At 46.1% G+C, this 21,236-nt stretch overlaps 2 protein-coding genes across 2 annotated transcripts; one reads left to right on the top strand and one right to left on the bottom strand.

Annotated features, from left to right (window-relative positions):
* Positions 1–1,001: 1,001 nt before the first annotated feature.
* matr3l1.2 (matrin 3-like 1.2) lies at positions 1,002–16,969 on the bottom strand. The gene is given in 23 exon segments (XM_079167408.1): positions 1,002–1,558; positions 3,018–3,133; positions 3,663–3,801; positions 3,874–4,147; positions 4,327–4,457; positions 6,144–6,272; positions 8,893–9,021; positions 9,104–9,226; positions 9,468–9,484; positions 9,577–9,673; positions 9,743–9,772; positions 9,774–9,914; positions 9,996–10,305; positions 10,377–10,501; positions 10,606–10,782; positions 10,866–10,991; positions 11,082–11,198; positions 11,746–11,798; positions 12,719–12,816; positions 12,990–13,028; positions 13,858–13,919; positions 14,624–15,056; positions 15,058–16,969. Coding segments are annotated over 23 exon segments (3,291 nt in total). The 5' UTR covers positions 15,420–16,969; the 3' UTR covers positions 1,002–1,495.
* Positions 16,970–19,309: 2,340 nt separating this feature from the next.
* On the top strand, positions 19,310–21,132 carry LOC306701952 (polyadenylate-binding protein-interacting protein 2-like). The gene is made up of 4 exons (XM_079167407.1): positions 19,310–19,390; positions 19,605–19,754; positions 20,278–20,406; positions 20,516–21,132. The coding sequence occupies exons 2-4, from the start codon at positions 19,623–19,625 to the stop codon at positions 20,579–20,581; spliced, it is 327 nt and encodes a 108-aa protein (XP_079023533.1). The 5' UTR covers positions 19,310–19,390; positions 19,605–19,622; the 3' UTR covers positions 20,582–21,132.
* The last annotated feature ends 104 nt before the right edge of the window (positions 21,133–21,236 follow it).

The following is a 21,236-nucleotide window of genomic DNA, read 5'->3' as shown; positions in this document are numbered from 1 at the left end:
GACCTCCACACATGCTCAGGAGGATTCAGATCAGGCTCATAGAGGCCACTTCACAGTAGTGCGATGCTTTGCTGATTGATTCTCGGGTGTTCTTAGCTGTGTTTGGTGGTTCTCCTGTTGGAGGTCCAGCTCTCTGACACTGAGCAGCACATTTCGCTCCAGAATTCCTCGATAGTCTTGAGATTTTGTTGCCCTGCACAGATTCAAGACGCCCTGTGCCCGATGCAGCGAAGCAGCCTCCTCCATGCTTCACAGTTCTCTGTGTGCTTCAGGTCTGTGGGGACGTTCTCCAGAAGCTTTGTGGCTCGTCAATATGCATTTTGGCAAATTCCAGTTTCACTTTTTTATGATTTGCTTTCAACAGCAGTGTCGTCCTCCATGAAGTCCGCGTTGACTCAAACAGCGACGGCCACTGATGGACCTTGGAGTTCACCTCTAATCTCTTTGTTACCTTTCGTATTATCCGTCTCTTCATTTTCTCATCAAGTCTCCTCTTGCGGCCTCGTCCAGGGAGGGTGGCGTCCCGTGGACCTTAAACCTCTGAATGATGTGAACACAAGTCACAGGAACACCAGCTGCTGGAGAAGCTCTGATATCAACATGTCGTCTATCATGTTCTTCCTCCTGAGCCTCCGGAGCTTCCTGTGGTCCGTGTTCAGCGCGGTGCTCACCGAACACCAAACAGCACCAGACGACCGTCACCCTGTGACCGGGCCGACTGAGACGCCGTGATGCTCTTTAGAGGACACAGCCGACGGTCAGATCACTTCCAACCTCGTCTCAGGTGTCATTTCTGTCCAGGCCAGTTTCATTAGTTTGTTTTTTTAAATGTTGAACCACAATTCAAAAGCAAAGTCTGATTTTCATGAGTTCATTTTCAGTAGATTTGTATTTATTACTTTTATCAGATTCAAGTTATTTCAGTGACCGTTGTGGGTTTTTCTTTCTTTAACGGAAAGTTCCAACAACCGCGCACACGCACGCGCACACACGCACAGCGCTGGCTCTAACTGTTTAATGACACACACACACACACACACACCACAGAGTTCCAACATGAAGCTACAAACGGTTCATGTTCTGATTGAGACTCTTCGTGGCAGAAAACATTTTGTAAAAAATAAAATCACATTTGAGGAAACTGGTTTATTTCATAAATCAACAGAACACGTTGAACACATTCGCTCTCTGACGATGGAAAGAAACATGAAGGAATAGTTTGACATTTTAGAAAATTCACTTTTTCCATTTGGTGACACTGAAAGTTTAAAATGTTGACGAACGTAAGAACGTTTGAGTTGGAACTATTTTCTGGACGAACAGCGTCTCAGGAAGTAGTTCCTGTCACATGATCAGCTCTGAGACTCGATGAAGAGCTTCAGGTACACGGCTGAACTCGTCTTCTGTTTACTGTAACGTGAGTTCATTGAACTCGTCTTACAGTCTGAACATGTGACTCAAATAAAAGTAGAATAAAAAGTCTTCAGTTCTTCTTCTAGGTGCTCGTCTTCTTCCCTTTCTTCTTCTCTGCTTTGGTCTGTTCCTTCTCCAGATGTTTCTGAAACCACAAACAACATCTGTCTCTCTGAGGCACTCTGTCCAATGGTAGAGGTCACTAAAGGTCACTAACACTAACTAACCTGCAGCTTGTCCTGCTGGTTACTAACACTAACTAACCTGCAGCTTGTCCTGCTGGTTACTAACACTAACTAACCTGCAGCTTGTCCTGCTGGTTACTAACACTAACTAACCTGCAGCTTGTCGTAGTGCGTCCTGCTAGTTACTAACACTAACTAACCTGCAGCTTGTCCTGCTGGTTACTAACACTAACTAACCTGCAGCTTGTCGTAGTGCGTCCTGCTAGTTACTAACACTAACTAACCTGCAGCTTGTCGTAGTGCGTCCTGCTGGTTACTAACACTAACTAACCTGCAGCTTGTCGTAGTGCGTCCTGCTGGTTACTAACACTAACTAACCTGCAGCTTGTCGTAGTGCGTCCTGCTAGTTACTAACACTAACTAACCTGCAGCTTGTTGTAGTGCGTCCTGCTAGTTACTAACACTAACTAACCTGCAGCTTGTCCTGCTGGTTACTAACACTAACTAACCTGCAGCTTGTCGTAGTGCGTCCTGCTAGTTACTAACACTAACTAACCTGCAGCTTGTCGTAGTGCGTCCTGCTGGTTACTAACACTAACTAACCTGCAGCTTGTCGTAGTGCGTCCTGCTGGTTACTAACACTAACTAACCTGCAGCTTGTCGTAGTGCGTCCTGCTGGTTACTAACACTAACTAACCTGCAGCTTGTCGTAGTGCGTCCTGCTGGTTACTAACACTAACTAACCTGCAGCTTGTCCTGCTGGTTACTAACACTAACTAACCTGCAGCTTGTCGTAGTGCGTCCTGCTAGTTACTAACACTAACTAACCTGCAGCTTGTCCTGCTGGTTACTAACACTAACTAACCTGCAGCTTGTCGTAGTGCGTCCTGCTAGTTACTAACACTAACTAACCTGCAGCTTGTCGTAGTGCGTCCTGCTGGTTACTAACACTAACTAACCTGCAGCTTGTTGTAGTGCGTCCTGCTGGTTACTAACACTAACTAACCTGCAGCTTGTCGTAGTGCGTCCTGCTGGTTACTAACACTAACTAACCTGCAGCTTGTCCTGCTGGTTACTAACACTAACTAACCTGCAGCTTGTCGTAGTGCGTCCTGCTGGTTACTAACACTAACTAACCTGCAGCTTGTTGTAGTGCGTCCTGCTGGTTACTAACACTAACTAACCTGCAGCTTGTCGTAGTGCGTCCTGCTGGTTACTAACACTAACTAACCTGCAGCTTGTCGTAGTGCGTCCTGCTGGTTACTAACACTAACTAACCTGCAGCTTGTTGTAGTGCGTCCTGCTGGTTACTAACACTAACTAACCTGCAGCTTGTCGTAGTGCGTCCTGCTGGTTACTAACACTAACTAACCTGCAGCTTGTCGTAGTGCGTCCTGCTGGTTACTAACACTAACTAACCTGCAGCTTGTCGTAGTGCGTCCTGCTGCTGCAGTGCGTCTTCTTGGCCGTCTCCTCGTTGGAGTAAAACAGGAAACAGACTCGGCAGTAAAAACCCGTCTTCACGTGTTCAACACCTGAAAACATGAAATATAATTAAAAACACTAAAGAGCTCTGATCGTGTTTAATGTCACAAATCATGACATCATCACCACCATGACAGAGTTTACATCCAGTAAAGTTAAATATCACTACTTTTACTTTATTATGTCTCATAATAAAGATATTAGTCAATAACTGAGTAGGCGGGGTTTCGGGCTCTGAGAGGCTTTGTTTAGATCTGGTGGATCTGGTGGATCTGGTCTGTGTATCGAATTTAAAGTGAATCGGACAAACTGGTTGAGGGGCGTCGCCGGTCCAGCTGGTAGGGGGCGCTAGAGAGCCATTTGTTTTACACACAAACATGCCGACCTACATCAGACGGCTGAGTTCACCAGCCTGACCGGTGTGGTGAGTTTTGGTGTTTGATATTCTACGTGTGTAACGCGTGTTACGCGTGTAACGAGTGTTACGCGTGTAACGCGTGTAACGAGTGTTACGCGTGTAACGCGTGTAACGAGTGTTACGCGTGTAACGTGTGTTACGCGTGTAACGTGTCTCCTCACCGACGGGCGTGTTGGGCTCGTGGGGGGGCAGCGGTAGAGACGCCACACTGGGTCTGATTTCAGCCGGCGGGGGGGCATCGGTCTCTCCATTGTGATTGGACGACGTCTCCATCTGCTCCGCCTCCTTCAGCTCCGCCTCCTGCAGCAGACAGACGAGTCATTGAACGCATCACGACAGACTCCAATCAATCAGATCAAAGAAAAAACTCACTTCCTGATCAGACACTTCCGGAATCTTCTCCTGAGACTTTTCTTCTTTGTTCTCCTCTTCCTCCTTATGCTCCTCCTCCTCTTCTTCCTCCTTCTGCTCCTCCTCTGGTCTCTCCTCCTCCTCCTCTGGTTTCTTCTCCTCCTCCTCCTCCTTCTGCTCCTCCTCCTCTGGTTTCTCCTCCTTAGATCTCTTAGCAGGAGGTTCTTCAGGGTGTTTGGAGGCTTTAGGAGACATGCTGCTGTTCTCTCTCTTGGTTCTGTCGGGACACTGATGTCTAAAAACAACAGACACAGTTCATCAAAAACCACCAGAAGCAACATTAGCCCTCTATTCAGGGTCTCTGTGAGGACCAGGAGGGACCATGAGGGACCATGAGGACCATAAGGACTTGGTGTGTTAGCCGAACCTTCAGCATTGAGACAGAAGTTGTTCACCACAGAAGAAGAAACTCACCCGTGTTTGAGCCGTCTGTACTTCCTGCTGACGTAGACCGTCAGACGTTTCCCGTTGAACCTCGGAGGATTCGCTTTGCAATCTTCTGCCATTTTCTCTGCCTCCTCAGCTTTCTCCATCTCTATGAAACACTGAGACACATGAGACCGCTTAGACCTGACACTGAAGGGCTGGTTCAGGTTTATAGTTAGGACTGGTTCAGGTTTATAGTGAGGACTGGTTCAGGTCTATAGTTAGGACTGGTTCAGGTCTATAGTTAGGACTGGTTCAGGTCTATAGTTAGGACTGGTTCAGGTCTATAGTTAGGACTGGTTCAGGTCTATAGTTAGGACTGGTTCAGGTCTATAGTTAGGACTGGCTCAGGTCTATAGTTAGGACTGGTTCAGGTTTATAGTTAGGACTGGCTCAGGTCTATAGTTAGGACTGGTTCAGGTCTATAGTTAGGACTGGTTCAGGTCTATAGTTAGGACTGGTTCAGGTCTATAGTTAGGACTGGCTCAGGTCTATAGTTAGGACTGGTTCAGGTTTATAGTTAGGGCTGGTTCAGGTTTATAGTTAGGACTGGTTCAGGTTTATAGTTAGGACTGGATCAGGTCTATAGTTAGGACTGGTTCAGGTCTATAGTTAGGACTGGTTCAGGTTTATAGTGAGGACTGGTTCAGGTCTATAGTTAGGACTGGTTCAGGTCTATAGTTAGGACTGGTTCAGGTCTATAGTTAGGACTGGTTCAGGTCTATAGTTAGGACTGGTTCAGGTCTATAGTTAGGACTGGCTCAGGTCTATAGTTAGGACTGGTTCAGGTCTATAGTTAGGACTGGTTCAGGTCTATAGTTAGGACTGGTTCAGGTCTATAGTTAGGACTGGCTCAGGTCTATAGTTAGGACTGGTTCAGGTTTATAGTGAGGACTGGTTCAGGTTTATAGTTAGGACTGGTTCAGGTTTATAGTTAGGACTGGATCAGGTCTATAGTTAGGACTGGTTCAGGTCTATAGTTAGGACTGGTTCAGGTTTATAGTGAGGACTGGTTCAGGTCTATAGTTAGGACTGGTTCAGGTCTATAGTTAGGACTGGTTCAGGTCTATAGTTAGGACTGGTTCAGGTCTATAGTTAGGACTGGTTCAGGTTTATAGTTAGGACTGGTTCAGGTCTATAGTTAGGGCTGGTTCAGATTTATAGTTAGGACTGGTTCAGGTCTATAGTTAGGACTGGTTCAGGTCTATAGTTAGGGCTGGTTCAGGTCTATAGTTAGGGCTGGTTCAGGTCTATAGTTAGGGCTGGTTCAGGTCTATAGTTAGGGCTGGTTCAGGTTTATAGTTAGGACTGGTTCAGGTTTATAGTTAGGGCTGGTTCAGGTCTATAGTTAGGGCTGGTTCAGGTCTATAGTTAGGACTGGTTCAGGTCTATAGTTAGGACTGGTTCAGGTTTATAGTTAGGGCTGGTTCAGGTTTATAGTTAGGGCTGGTTCAGGTCTATAGTTAGGGCTGGTTCAGGTTTATAGTTAGGGCTGGTTCAGGTCTATAGTTAGGACTGGTTCAGGTCTATAGTTAGGGCTGGTTCAGGTTTATAGTTAGGACTGGTTCAGGTTTATAGTTAGGGCTGGTTCAGGTCTATAGTTAGGGCTGGTTCAGGTCTATAGTTAGGACTGGTTCAGGTCTATAGTTAGGGCTGGTTCAGGTCTATAGTTAGGACTGGTTCAGGTCTATAGTTAGGGCTGGTTCAGGTTTATAGTTAGGGCTGGTTCAGGTCTATAGTTAGGACTGGTTCATGTTTATAGTTAGGCCTGGCTCAGGTCTGTGGTCCTGGTCCTGGGTTCGTACCTCTCTCTTCAGTCTGTTGAGGAAATACTTCTTGACTCTCCCGAACGGCTCCGCTAGTTTCAAGATGGCGTCGTCGGAGTATTTAGTGTTGGGGATCTGACCCACGTAGACCACCCTGCTGGATCCGCACTGAGGAGACAGGAGACAGGAGAGAGAGAGAGAGAGAGGAGACATCGAGACTGAGAGACAATGGACATCAACTTGTCAACAATAAAAACACCTTCAGATGAAGTTAAATAAATCAATAAATCAGACGGTTAACGTGTGAAATCTGTTTCTGGAGTCCAGATGTTGACGTGTTTCTGAAGTCCAGATGTTGACGTGTCTCTGAAGTCCAGGTGTTGACGTGTTTCTGAAGTCCAGGTGTTGACGTGTTTCTGAAGTCCAGGTGTTGACGTGTTTCTGAAGTCCAGATGTTGACGTGTCTCTGAAGTCCAGATGTTGACGTGTCTCTGAAGTCCAGGTGTTGACGTGTTTCTGAAGTCCAGGTGTTGACGTGTTTCTGAAGTCCAGATGTTGACGTGTTTCTGAAGTCCAGATGTTGACGTGTTTCTGAAGTCCAGGTGTTGACGTGTTTCTGAAGTCCAGGTGTTGACGTGTGTCTGGAGTCCAGGTGTTGACGTGTTTCTGAAGTCCAGGTGTTGACGTGTTTCTGAAGTCCAGATGTTGACGTGTTTCTGAAGTCCAGGTGTTGACGTGTTTCTGAAGTCCAGGTGTTGACGTGTTTCTGGAGTCCAGGTGTTGACGTGTTTCTGAAGTCCAGGTGTTGACGTGTTTCTGGAGTCCAGGTGTTGACGTGTTTCTGGAGTCCAGATGTTGACGTGTTTCTGAAGTCCAGATGTTGACGTGTTTCTGGAGTCCAGGTGTTGACGTGTTTCTGGAGTCCAGGTGTTGACGTGTTTCTGAAGTCCAGATGTTGACGTGTTTCTGGAGTCCAGGTGTTGACGTGTTTCTGAAGTCCAGATGTTGACGTGTTTCTGGAGTCCAGGTGTTGACGTGTTTCTGGAGTCCAGATGTTGACGTGTTTCTGGAGTCCAGGTGTTGACGTGTTTCTGAAGTCCAGGTGTTGACGTGTTTCTGAAGTCCAGATGTTGACGTGTTTCTGAAGTCCAGATGTTGACGTGTTTCTGGAGTCCAGGTGTTGACGTGTTTCTGAAGTCCAGATGTTGACGTGTTTCTGGAGTCCAGGTGTTGACGTGTTTCTGGAGTCCAGATGTTGACGTGTTTCTGAAGTCCAGATGTTGACGTGTTTCTGGAGTCCAGGTGTTGACGTGTTTCTGGAGTCCAGGTGTTGACGTGTTTCTGAAGTCCAGGTGTTGACGTGTTTCTGAAGTCCAGGTGTTGACGTGTTTCTGAAGTCCAGGTGTTGACGTGTTTCTGAAGTCCAGGTGTTGACGTGTTTCTGGAGTCCAGATGTTGACGTGTTTCTGGAGTCCAGATGTTGACGTGTTTCTGAAGTCCAGGTGTTGACGTGTTTCTGGAGTCCAGATGTTGACGTGTTTCTGGAGTCCAGATGTTGACGTGTTTCTGAAGTCCAGATGTTGACGTGTTTCTGGAGTCCAGATGTTGACGTGTTTCTGAAGTCCAGGTGTTGACGTGTTTCTGGAGTCCAGATGTTGACGTGTTTCTGGAGTCCAGATGTTGACGTGTTTCTGGAGTCCAGATGTTGACGTGTTTCTGGAGTCCAGATGTTGACGTGTTTCTGAAGTCCAGGTGTTGACGTGTTTCTGAAGTCCAGATGTTGACGTGTTTCTGAAGTCCAGATGTTGACGTGTTTCTGAAGTCCAGATGTTGACGTGTTTCTGGAGTCCAGATGTTGACGTGTTTCTGAAGTCCAGATGTTGACGTGTTTCTGAAGTCCAGGTGTTGACGTGTTTCTGGAGTCCAGATGTTGACGTGTTTCTGGAGTCCAGATGTTGACGTGTTTCTGAAGTCCAGATGTTGACGTGTTTCTGAAGTCCAGATGTTGACGTGTTTCTGAAGTCCAGATGTTGACGTGTTTCTGGGTTATTGGTCGATCGATCGTGTGGCGATCAGATCAGCAGACGTAATGAATCTCTGGTTCAGCTGCTGACTTTAAGCTTTAGAGAATATGAAAGTTATTTTCCTCACGTCATCACTTCATCCTCTGAGATGATGAATGAATGAATGAACCTTTGACCTCATTAAACTCTTTCAGACTCAAGTTCTATTGTTCACAGCTTTCTGTGTTCTCATTGTTTTAACACAACAGAGTCACAGTAACTCGTGTGTTATTAAAAGCTCTTTTATTTGATCATTTGTTTCTTTGACTGTGTTTCAGTTATTTTCAGCAGGTCAATGTTAATATAATATAATATTTATATATATATATATATAATATATAATATTTATATGATAAATGTTTGTTTTCCTGGAATAAACCTTTGACTTCGAGCCTTCTGATTGGACCGTTGAACCCTTTAAATCCTGCACACGGTTTTAACAAGCTGCCTCTTCACTGAAGTAACAAACGACATGAACTCCTGAGAGACTCAAAGAATCAAACTCATGAAAGTAACCGGAGCTTTCATCTGTTTCAACACCTTTTGTGTTCTTCTCTTTGTCTCATGAACACACCGTTAAACCCTCAGAATCACGTGAAGACGTCACATGACAGGTTTAAAATGAGGAAGCCGCTCAGATAGAATGAAGGTGTGTAGCTTCAGACCTGGTCTCACAGGGTTCCCTCTGGACCATGAACCGTGCTGAGGACGGGTGAGGGGCTCACCTGGATGGTCGGGTAGCTCAGAGAGTGACTGACTCTCACCGGTCGACCGCACACCGACGCCGTGATGTTGCTGTTGTAGAAGCTGGCCATCGCTCGAGCTTCTTCTTCTGTGGTGAACTGAAGGTACGCCTGAAGAAGAAAGTACGGAACGTTTCTGCGTGTTCCTCTCTGCGGGTTACATCATCGCTCATTACACTGACAGCTGGTCTACCTCTGGTCTCAGGTCTAGAACCAGGTGTTTCACCACCTTCCCAAACGGTTTGGCGAGTCCCTGAAGCTCGTTCATGAAGTTGTAACCTCGTCTGAAACCCACGATGTTCACAACTCTCATACCCTGAAGAAGAAGAAGAAGAAGAAGAAGAAGAAGGAGGAGGAGGAGGAGGAGGAGGAGGAGAAGGAGAAGAAGAAGAAGAAGAAGAAGAAGAAGAAGAAGAAGAAGAAGAAGAAGGAGGAGGGGGAGGAGGAGGAGGAGGAGGAGGAGGAGGAGGAGGAGGAACAGAAGAGGAAGAAGCAGCATGTCAGGTAAAAAGAGTTGCAGACAGAAGCTCAGCTGTGGTCTCTGGACGGATACTCACTCCTCTCCTGGTGTTGTCTGCAGACAAGAGGAGACAAACACAGGATGAGCTTCAGCTTTCATCTGAACTCATGAAGAAGAGTCACAACACTCAGTAAATATTCAGGTACCGGTGGAGTCGGACTCTCCGTCTGCTTCGTCCTCGTCCTCGTCCAGTTCGTCCAGCGTCACAAAGTCCTCCATGTTCTCCAGGAAGTCTCGATGGAACTGAACAGAAACATCACGTTTCAGCTTCACATGTTTCAGCTGATCTCTGGCAGCAGAGCGCTGACGTACCTGGTCAGCAGGAAGGTCTCCCTCCACCGCGCGGTTCTTCTTCTTTGTTCTCGGGTTCCTCAGCAAAGACGTCGGTTTCTGGCCGTTCTGTCCGTCCCTCTGGCTCCGCCTCCTGGCTGACCTCAACTTCAGCCCCGCCCACATCTTCAGTGACATCATCAGCGCCAGGAGCCTGTGTGTAGGTCAGAGGAACAACATAAACTATCATGTTTTAATAATATCACCTTTATGAAATGATTCAGTGTGTTCTCACCTCCTCCTGTTTGACCTCCTCCTGCTCCTCTGCTGCTCCTTGTGGCTCCTCCCCCTCTGCATCTCCATCAGTCACCTGCTCCTCCTCCTCCCCATCCATCACTCCTGACACCTCCTCCTCCTCCTCCTCCTCCTCTGCTGCAGGTTGCTGCTCCTCAGGCTTCAGCTCCTCTTCCTCCTTCCTTTTCTCCTCTCTAGTCCTGGATGAGGATTTGGACGAGGAGGTCCTGGGGGGGTTGTTGGTGGAGGTCCTGGTTCCGGAGCTGCTGCTCCTCTGGCTTCGACCTTCTCCTCCTTGTCTCCGGTTCACCCTGAAACACAGAAGAGAGGTTCAGTGATGATGAAACTGATGAAGAAGACGGTGGTCATGAAGAAGACTCACGTCAGGGTCTTGTACTTGGTGCAGACGTTGAGGCGGATCGGCCTCCCTTTGATGGTGAGCGGGTTCACGCTGTAATACTTCACCAACATCTCAGCGTCCTCAGGAGAACCCAGCTGCACGAACGCCTGGAGGAGCACAGACCTGATGAAGACTGTGATGAAGATCAGGTCCACCTGGTCCGTTAGGAACAGGTGGACCTGATGAAGACTGTGATGAAGATCAGGTCTACCTGGTCCGTCAGGAACAGGTGTTTCTCTACGACTCCGAAGCGTCCAGCGACGGTCAGCAGCTCCTTCTTCTTCTCCTCCTCTCTGGGCAGGTTGGAGAAGAACACCACCTGGCTGCCTTGACCTTTGACCTCCCTGACGGGTCTGTCCACGGACCTGTCGGCGGCCCGCTCGTCCTTCTGAGGATGAGACAGACAGACAGACAGGTGAGTCTCAGGTACGGGTGGACGGTGTGAACCTGAGGACCTGTAGGCTCCAGTACCTCGATGACCAGCAGCCTCCTGGACAGGTAGAAGGTGACCGGTTTCCCGTACAGAGCCGCCTGGTGCTGCTCGTAGTAGGTCACCATGTCCACGGCCTCCTCGTGGCTGCTCATCTCCAGGAAGGCCTGGTGGAGACACATCGTGGGGTGGGGGGGTGAGAACACACTGAACACCGGGATGGAGCCTGACTAGACCAGAGAGGGGGTTTAACTCACCTGGTTCTTCAGGACCAGGTGTTCTGTCAGGAGGCCGAACGGCTCGGTGAAGGAGAACAAAGTCTTGTTGCTCAAAGGCTTCCTGTCGTACTTCACCACCACCACCCTGCTCCTCAGCTGAGGACAGAGGGGACATCATGAACATGATGTAACACAACATGTTTATGTTGTGTTACATCATAAACATGATGTAACACAACATAAACATGTTGTGTTACATCATAAACATGATGTAACACGACATGTTTATGTTGTGTTACATCATAAACATGATGTAACACGACATGTTTATGTTGTGTTACATCATAAACATGATGTAACACGACATGTTCATGTTGTGTTACATCATAAACATGATGTAACACGACATGTTTATGTTGTGTTACATCATAAACATGATGTAACACGACATGTTCATGTTGTGTTACATCATAAACATGATGTAACACGACATGTTCATGTTGTGTTACATCATAAACATGATGTAACACAACATGTTCATGTTGTGTTACATCATAAACATGATGTAACACAACATGTTTATGTTGTGTTACATCATAAACATGATGTAACACAACAGCTTCATCACTCATCAATACTGAGCTCTGAAGAAACAGAACAAATCCATCAGACCAGTTAAAGACACACAGGAGGACCAGCTGACCTTATTCTGTCCAGACTGGTTCTTTCCTGACAGACCAGGACTTCCTCCACCTCCTTCTGACACACACACACACACTCACACACACACACACACACACACACACACACACACACACACACACACACACACACACACACACACACACACACACACACACACACACACACACACACATTAGTCTAAAGACCCTGTGGACACATTACTGATACACATTTAACACCAATAATAATAATCTCATTGTGATGTTAAAGTTCATAATGAATCTAAAGTAGTGTGTTAAAGTGCTGCTCTATGAACTAAAGGTCAACAACATTTGGTTTAAACACTTTAAACTCATCAGGTTCTTGTTAACAGCAGGATTCTCTTCACACAGCAGCAGTTATAACACAGTTATAATGATTCTGATCATAGATATTCAGACGTGTTCACAACTTTATCTTCATGTGTGTCAGAGATGAATTTAAATCTACATCTTGAAACCTGAAACGTATCTACGTCATGTTTTTATGTTTGTTAAACTCTCAGTAGTGATAACTAAATGATATGATTATTATACATATTACAAACTAAACACTTTAAAAACTCTAAAATAATAATTTAAATGAATCATTTATTTGTTGGTATGTTGGTCAGACGCTATGCTACGCTGATTACTGTAACATGTGGTGTTTGTTATAAATGTACGTTGGTACATAGAGGGTGATGAGAAGCTGTACATGGAGGGACTTAGGACCCAGGGGAATGTAGGGGAAGGAAACAGGAAGTGACGTCACACAAACAGCTGTTCACCGCTCACTGCCGGTTCTTGTGTTAAAAATGTCGCTTAATAATAATAATAAAAAAACTGCGTTAACTCGCGATAAAATGATTGTCGGCGTTAATCAATGAATGCGTTAACGCGACAATAACGCGATAATAACACGATAACGTGCCCAGCACTAGTAATAACATAATAATAATAAATGTGACTCGCCCCAGCTGGAGGACATCCCTCCTCCGGTCTGAGCTGAAGACATGGGGGCCGGTCCCAGCAGCCCTGCAGACATGTTGGGGGGGTCCAACAGACTCCCACTAGAACAGAGACCGTTAGAAACAGGACGTTCTAAAGCAGACGTTCCTCTAAGAACCTGTGAGCTCTACGTTCTACAAGAAGTTCTTTAATGAATGTGTTTAAACTAGTAATATCACCTATTATATTTATACACTGATCTCTAAAGACCCAGAGGTGGTTTCCTGTCTCTTACCTTCTGCCTGAAGACCTTCCAGGTTCCCAGTCTGGATACCTGAAAGAACCACACAGAGCATCACTACGGGTCCACCAGCAGCTCCACCAGCAGCTCCACCAGCAGCTCTACCAGCAGCTCTACCAGCAGCTCCACCAGCAGCTCTACCAGCAGCTCTACCAGCAGCTCCACCAGCAGCTCCACCAGCAGCTCTACCAGCAGCTCCACCAGCAGCTCCACCAGCAGCTCCACCAGCAGCTCTACCAGCAGCTCCACCAGCAGCTCTACCAGCAGCTCCACCAGCAGCTCTACCAGCAGCTCTACCAGCAGCTCCACCAGCAGCTCCACCAGCAGCTCCACCAGCAGCTCTACCAGCAGCTCCACCAGCAGCTCTACCAGCAGCTCTACCAGCAGCTCTACCAGCAACTCCACCAGCAGCTCCACCAGCAGCTCCACCAGCAGCTCCACCAGCAGCTCCACCAGCAGCTCTACCAGCAGCTCCACCAGCAGCTCCACCAGCAGCTCCACCAGCAGCTCCACCAGCAGCTCTACCAGCAGCTCTACCAGCAGCTCCACCAGCAGCTCCACCAGCAGCTCTACCAGCAGCTCTACCAGCAGCTCTACCAGCAGCTCCACCAGCAGCTCCACCAGCAGCTCCACCAGCAGCTCTACCAGCAGCTCTACCAGCAGCTCCACCAGCAGCTCTACCAGCAGCTCCACCAGCAGCTCTACCAGCAGCTCTACCAGCAGCTCTACCAGCAGCTCCACCAGCAGCTCTACCAGCAGCTCTACCAGCAGCTCCACCAGCAGCTCTACCAGCAGCTCTACCAGCAGCTCTACCAGCAGCTCCACCAGCAGCTCCTCTGAGACATCGAACCATTTGACTCACATGTTGAGCAGCAGCCGTCTGTTCTCATCGTGTCGTAGTCCGTTAGTGTGCTGGTTCCACTCCTACGGGTTCAAACACATAGTTAACCAGAACCAGAACCTGAACCTGAACCTGAACCGGCCCGCCTGTTAAAGGAACAGTCCTATCAAACATCAGAAACTCTTTCCTCAAACTCAGAAACATTGAATAGAAATGTGCAGCTGTTAGCTGAGATGTGAGCAGCATCATTACGATCACATGAAGCTGAAGAATCCCTGATTGAACCCTCTTTAGACTCTTTGAGGCTCCACAGAAAACAAACTGACTGAACGTTAACAGCAAGTTCAGATAGTTCAAAGTGTAGAGAGCTGGTGTTGTTGTTGACACGCCATCACAGCTTTACTGAGATCAGTGAGATGTGTCTTAACTAGAGAATAAACGGGTCCGGCTTGTTAAGGAAGAGGTCTAAACTACCTAAAAAGATTCAATAAGGGATTCAATGATCCACATCCAAAGAGCTGCTGATTGGTCAGGATTACTTCTACGTCTCTGACCTCCACATGTGTAGAAATGCGTCCTAAACAGCGTGAATACTTTATCTAGGTGGACGACGAGTAGATAACGAGCACAAGTGACGTTCAGGGTCACTGTAGAAGATCAGTAGAATCAGTGTGAGAGAATGTGAAGACATGCTGTGAGCTCGTAGGAAACATGGCGGAGGACTCCCACCAGAAGACTGAACCTTCTAGAGTTAGTCCCAGAACAGAGGAGGCTGGTGGGTACTCACCATCATGGAGTGAACGTCAAAGTCACAAAGAGAGCACACGTGGGGCAACATGGGGGGCGTGACCCCCAAGAAGTCTTGGATCTTCCCATTGGACGGGGGGCCCATCCTCCTGTTCCTACTAAAGCCGGGGTCGGAGGTCGGCGGCCCCATGCTGAGCCCCCCGTAAGAGTCATGGTGGGAAAGCTCCGAGTACGGCCTGTCTCTGCTGCCCCCCCCACCACCACCACCACCACCGCCACCGCCGCCGTAGTTCAAGCCGTAGCCCCGGCTAGGAGCGCTGTCCTGCAGTGAACTGTACCCAAAGTCTGCAGAGGTCTGGACCCGGGCTGAACCAGGACCCAGAGAAGAAGGACCGCCCATCCTCCCCACGTGGTCCCAGCCGTCCCGTCCTCCTCGGTACCCGCCGCCGGAGGACATGGAGGACGTGCCCCCCCCCCCGCCGCTCTCCTGCATCCCCCTTGCGGCTCTTGAGCTGCATGAGGATGCGCGGCAGCGTCTCCACGCTGATGTCCTCTTCTGGGATCTCGGCCAGAGCGTCCAGGTCGGAGGGCGACAACCCCAAGCTGGCAAACAGCTTCATGGTGTTGCCGATGTGGCTACCGCCGCCACGCCGGGACATCTGGGGGTCCTGTTTGTCCATGCCGCCGCCCACCCCCACACCTGAGGCCACGCCCCCCATCTGCCGACTGGATCGCTGCTCGTTCATGCTGAAGTTCAAGGTCTCTGCGGCGGCCAGGAGCCCCCGGCCCACGGCGAAGTGCTTCTGACCCCCGTCTGACTGCGACTTCTGAGACATGACGCCGTCGTCCGGCTCGTTTTCAGTACAAGAGTCAAGATAAAGAAGCTCAAAAGGGTCTGAACGTTAGCGTCCCTGAACGTCCTCTTCTCTGGATCTTTTGCTGAAACACAAGGAGGTAGAGACGCTCTGAAACGTGGCCTCCACTAAGAAACACAGACCACCAGACCAGAAGCTCCGAGGACCGCTAACGAAAAAGCTGACTTTGGATTCATTCACAGTCGGCTGAGCAGCAGTGAGCTGGGATCACTCGGACATGAGAAGACAATTATAAGGAGGCTAGGAAAGGAGACAGAAGAGGCTGTGAAGAGTGAGAGTCCACCTTTAGACCGGAGGAAACATCCTCATTGAAAGAGGAGAAACTCTGAGAGACGGCGGGTCAGAGAGATTAAATCAGTTCTCTTAAGGTCTAAATGTTAAAGAATTCATAAAAAGTCCAATTACAATGACAGAAAGGGATGAATGCAGCAAACCAGATACACTCAGTATTTTACACTGGTGGAAGAAGTACCTTCACTGAAGTAATAGTACATGAAGTACATCAGTGAGAACCTCGTATCTCTAGACAAGAACAGCTTTGTGACGAAGCTTTTAAAGACTTTACTTTAATGTTGTGTTTACAGCTAACACAGAGCTAACACAGAGCTAACAAAGAGCTAACACAAAGCTAACACAGAGCTAACACAAAGCTAACACAGAGCTAACACAAAGCTCACAAAGAGCTAACAAAGAGCTAACACAAAGCTAACAAAGAGCTAACACAAAGCTAACACAACGCTCACAAAGAGCTAACACAGAGCTAACACAAAGCTAACACAGAGCTAACACAAAGCTCACAAAGAGCTAACACAGAGCTAACACAAAGCTCACAAAGAGCTAACACAGAGCTAACAGAGCTAACACAAACTCACACAGAGCTAACAAAGAGCTAACACAAACTCACACAAAGCTAACACAGAGCTAACACAAACTCACACAGAGCTAACAAAGAGCTAACACAAACTCACACAGAGCTAACACAGAGCTAACATAAACTCACACAGAGCTAACACAGAGCTAACACAAACTCACACAGAGCTAACAAAGAGCTAACACAAACTCACACAGAGCTAACAAAGAGCTAACACAAACTCACACAGAGCTAACAAAGAGCTAACACAAACTCACACAGAGCTAACACAGAGCTAACATAAACTCACACAGAGCTAACACAGAGCTAACACAAAGCTCACAAAGAGCTAACACAGAGCTAACACAAACTCACACAGAGCTAACACACAAATAGATGATTCGTAATATATTTCTACTCAAATGAGAAATCTGTGTGTCGCAGAAGATTATAAATAAATTCAGCTGAGATTCTCCTCCTGACAGCGTTTCATCAGACATGAAGGATGAGATACTGAGGCTGTGTGCTGTAGTACTGTAATACTGTGTGCTGTAGTACTGTAATATTGTGTGCTGTAGTACTGTAATACTGTGTGCTGTAGTACTGTAATATTGTGTGCTGTAGTACTGTAATACTGTGTGCTGTGTGCTACAGTACTGTGTGCTGTAGTACTGTAATACTGTGTGCTGTGTGCTACAGTACTGTGTGCTGTAGTACTGTAATACTGTGTGCTGTAGTACTGTAATACTGTGTGCTGTGTGCTACAGTACTGTAATACTGTGTGCTGTAGTACTGTGTGCTGTATGCTGTAGTACTGTGTGCTGTATGCTGTAGTACTGTAATACTGTGTGCTGTAGTACTGTAATACTGTGTGCTGTGTGCTACAGTACTGTGTGCTGTAGTACTGTAATACTGTGTGCTGTAGTACTGTAATACTGTGTGCTGTGTGCTACAGTACTGTGTGCTGTAGTACTGTAATACTGTGTGCTGTAGTACTGTGTGCTGTATGCTGTAGTACTGTGTGCTGTATGCTGTAGTACTGTAATAGTGTGCTGTAGTACTGTGTGCTGTATGCTGTAGTACTGTGTGCTGTAGTACTGTAATACTGTGTGCTGTGGTACTGTAATACTGTGTGCTGTAGTACTGTAGTACTGTAATACTGTGTGCTGTGGTACTGTAATACTGTGTGCTGTAGTACTGTAATACTGTGTGCTGTGGTACTGTAATACTGTGTGCTGTGGTACTGTAATACTGTGTGCTGTAGTACTGTAATACTGTGTGCTGTAGTACTGTAATACTGTGTGCTGTGGTACTGTAATACTGTGTGCTGTGGTACTGTAATACTGTGTGCTGTGGTACTGTAATACTGTGTGCTGTGGTACTGTAATACTGTGTGCTGTAGTACTGTAATACTGTGTGCTGTAGTACTGTAATACTGTGTGCTGTAGTACTGTAATACTGTAATACTGTGTGCTGTAGTACTGTAATACTGTGTGCTGTAGTACTGTGTGCTGTAGTACTGTAGTACTGTGTGCTGTAGTACTGTAATACTGTAATACTGTGTGCTGTAGTACTGTAGGCTGTAGTACTGTAATACTGTGTGCTGTAGTACTGTGTGCTGTATGCTGTAGTACTGTGTGCTGTAGTACTGTAATACTGTAATACTGTGTGCTGTAGTACTGTAGGCTGTAGTACTGTAATACTGTGTGCTGTAGTACTGTGTGCTGTAGTACTGTAGTACTGTGTGCTGTAGTACTGTAATACTGTAATACTGTGTGCTGTAGTACTGTAGGCTGTAGTACTGTAATACTGTGTGCTGTAGTACTGTGTGCTGTATGCTGTAGTACTGTGTGCTGTAGTACTGTAATACTATAATACTGTGTGCTGTAGTACTACAGTACTGAGCACCAGAGCTGGCAGCAGGTCTATAGAGGAGAAACCGCGTGGAGGATAAAAGACACAAACGGATCCTCGTCACCATACGTCATCAGCTCGTTACTGGAGGACACAACTGTCTTCAGGTTTGCTGAGAACATAACTTTAGAAGTTTAATAACACGTGAAGAAGAAACACTTCATCAGTCCGAGGAAACATCTGGAGACACGTGGTTCTCACTGGACATGAACAGAAATTAACTATGAATAAGATGTAAGAGTAGTAGAATATGGAAGTACTCAAGTAATGTACAAGTACCTCGAGTGTGAACTGAAGTACAGCACTTAAGTAAATGTACTTAGTAACGTTCAACCACTGAGAAGCTATACGTTAACATATAATATATATATATATTATATGTTAACTTATACTACATATATATTTATATATATATATAAGTTAACATGTGTACTAATATTTAGAGGAAACGAGAGCTTCTGTGTGCTAGCAGCTAAGCTAACGGTACTAGCTTTCTTTAGCATATATCGAATGCTAACGTCATTAGCTAATGCTATCTGTTAGCTAGTGCAGTTTATAATCTATATCTAATATAGATTATATATTAGTGAATCTAAACTTCTACGTTACCTTATCCTCATGCGTAGATGTGAGCAAGCTGAGCTAACCACACAGCGCAGGACGAGAAGACTGAAGTATCGCGATGTTTTCTTCGTGTTCTTCTTCTTTGGTTGACTGTAAAAACTCGACGATATAATCCGTGTGTGCTGTTACCTACTGGACCGGATGTGTGTTTACACCTCGACTCTATATTTAAGTTATATTAAATTAATATTTAGACAAAGAATTCACACACAGAATGTGTGTTACATGACAACTCCTGACAAACTATTATTACAGATGTTTGTACTAAATGTCAAAAGATTTAAAACATCTGGTAGAAGGTTTTAAAATGTTAATTTATGTCAAAGTCTGTGTGTTGGTATTAAAATATATATATATATATGAATATATATATGAATGGTTAAAGAGCTCTACTTTCCGATTCTCCAGTGCGTGTGAGCACGTGAAGGCACCAGAGCGGTTCGTCCAATCACAGAGCGAGCACGGCGTGACATCACCTATGTAAACAAACAAGAAGCAGCGCGGCCATTACAGAGTTGTTGTGAGGGGGAACCGGGTTTGTGAGGTTAGACCAGCTCCTGTTAGTGTAATATATATATATATATATATATAAATAACATTAATATGAAGACTTTGCATGTTTGTCTTCTGTCCTCGTAACCCTCTTGTTGTGGTGCGTTCACGGTCGTCTGTCTGTCAGCGGCCATCACAGAGAACCTGACAGACCGGACCAGCTGCTGCTCGGGTGTTCACCGTGTCCTTGTGTCCTTGTATCTCAGGTCGGACCGTCAGAAGACATGAGAGACCCGAGACTCAGCATGACGATCAACACCGAGGTGGTTTTGAGCGGACAGTTCATCTCCGACCAAGACCAGGACCCGTTCGCGGAGTACATGTGGATGGAGAACGAGGAGGAGTTCAACCAGCAGGTGAGACCATATTGTTTACATGACTAACATGTTTACATGACAAACATGTTGTTTACATGACATTTACATGACTAACATGTTTACATGACTAACATGATGTTTACATGACATTTACAAGACTAACATGTTTACATGACTAACATGTTGTTTACATGACATTTACATGACTAACATGTTTACATGACTAACGTGTTTACATGACTAACACGTTTACATGACTAACATGTTTACATGACTAACATGTTGTTTACATGACATTTACATGACTAACATGTTTACAAGACTAACATGTTTACACATTTACATGACTAACATGTTTACATGACTAACATGTTTACATGACTAACATGTTGTTTACATGACATTTACATGACTAACATGTTTACATGACTAACATGTTTACATGACTAACATGATGTTTACATGACTTAACATGTTGTTTACATGACATTTACATGACTAACATGTTAACATGTTAACATGTTAACATGACTAACATGATGTTTACATGTGTGCGTGTCAGGTGGAGGAGGAGCTGTGGGAGGAGGAGTTCATGGAGCGTTGCTTCCAGGAGATGCTGGAGGAGGAGGAGCAGTGGGAGTGGTTCATCCCGTCCAGAGACCTCCCTCAGCTGCAGGTCAGAGACCTCGTGGTGAGTTCAGGGTCCGAGGAAACTAAGGAGGACACAGTGTGACGTTCACTGACTCACCTGGAAACACTCCTCACCTCTAGTAGCAATATTAATAATACTTCTCCTCCAGATGAACAGCAGTCTGAACCCAAACGCCAAAGAGTTCACCCCGGGTATCCAGAAACACGTCATGTGAACCCTCCTGGCTCCGCCCCCTCCTCTGTGACATCATCAACAAGATGTCTGACATATTTTCAGCCTGACGTGTTGCCAAAGTTCTGATGTCACTGTGATGTGTTCAAGACGAGACGCGTTTGTTCGTTACTAAAGTTCTCCACCCGTCCGTCTGTCCTCCACCCGTCCGTCTGTCCTCCACCCGTCCGTCTGTCCTCCACCCGTCCGTCTGTCCTCCACCCGTCCGTCTGTCTGTCTCTCTGAATGTATTCAGCAGAGTGTTTACATTTTTTTGTCTTCAGAACACTGGTTTCAAATCAGATTTTTTTTATTTGCACTTTTATTTTATAAAACCCTAAAAACCCTAAAAACCCTGTTCACATGTAGAGGTTAGATCTGATCCGGTCTGGTCTGGTTGTTTTGAGTGTTTTTTCCCAGCATCCTTTGTGAGGTTTGTTTGTGTTTTTTTCTAAATGCACATAAAGTATAAAAAGTGATTTAAAGAAAAAAGTTGTAAAAAAAAAATATATTTTTGCTTAAATCTATTTGAAATAAATGTTTATGAAAAAAACCTTTTATTATTTCTCATCGTTCGGTCTGAAGATTTAAAGTTGAAAAAAACAAACTCAGTTTGCTGAAAAATATCAAACATTTTAATGATTGATGATGAAATGAAT

This window comes from Pholis gunnellus (genome assembly GCF_910591455.1).
Source record: "Pholis gunnellus genome assembly, chromosome: 10".
Classification (NCBI taxonomy): Eukaryota; Metazoa; Chordata; class Actinopteri; order Perciformes; family Pholidae; genus Pholis; species Pholis gunnellus.
The sequence above is the reverse complement of the archived record's forward strand: the minus strand, read 5'-3'. Positions and strand labels throughout refer to the sequence as shown.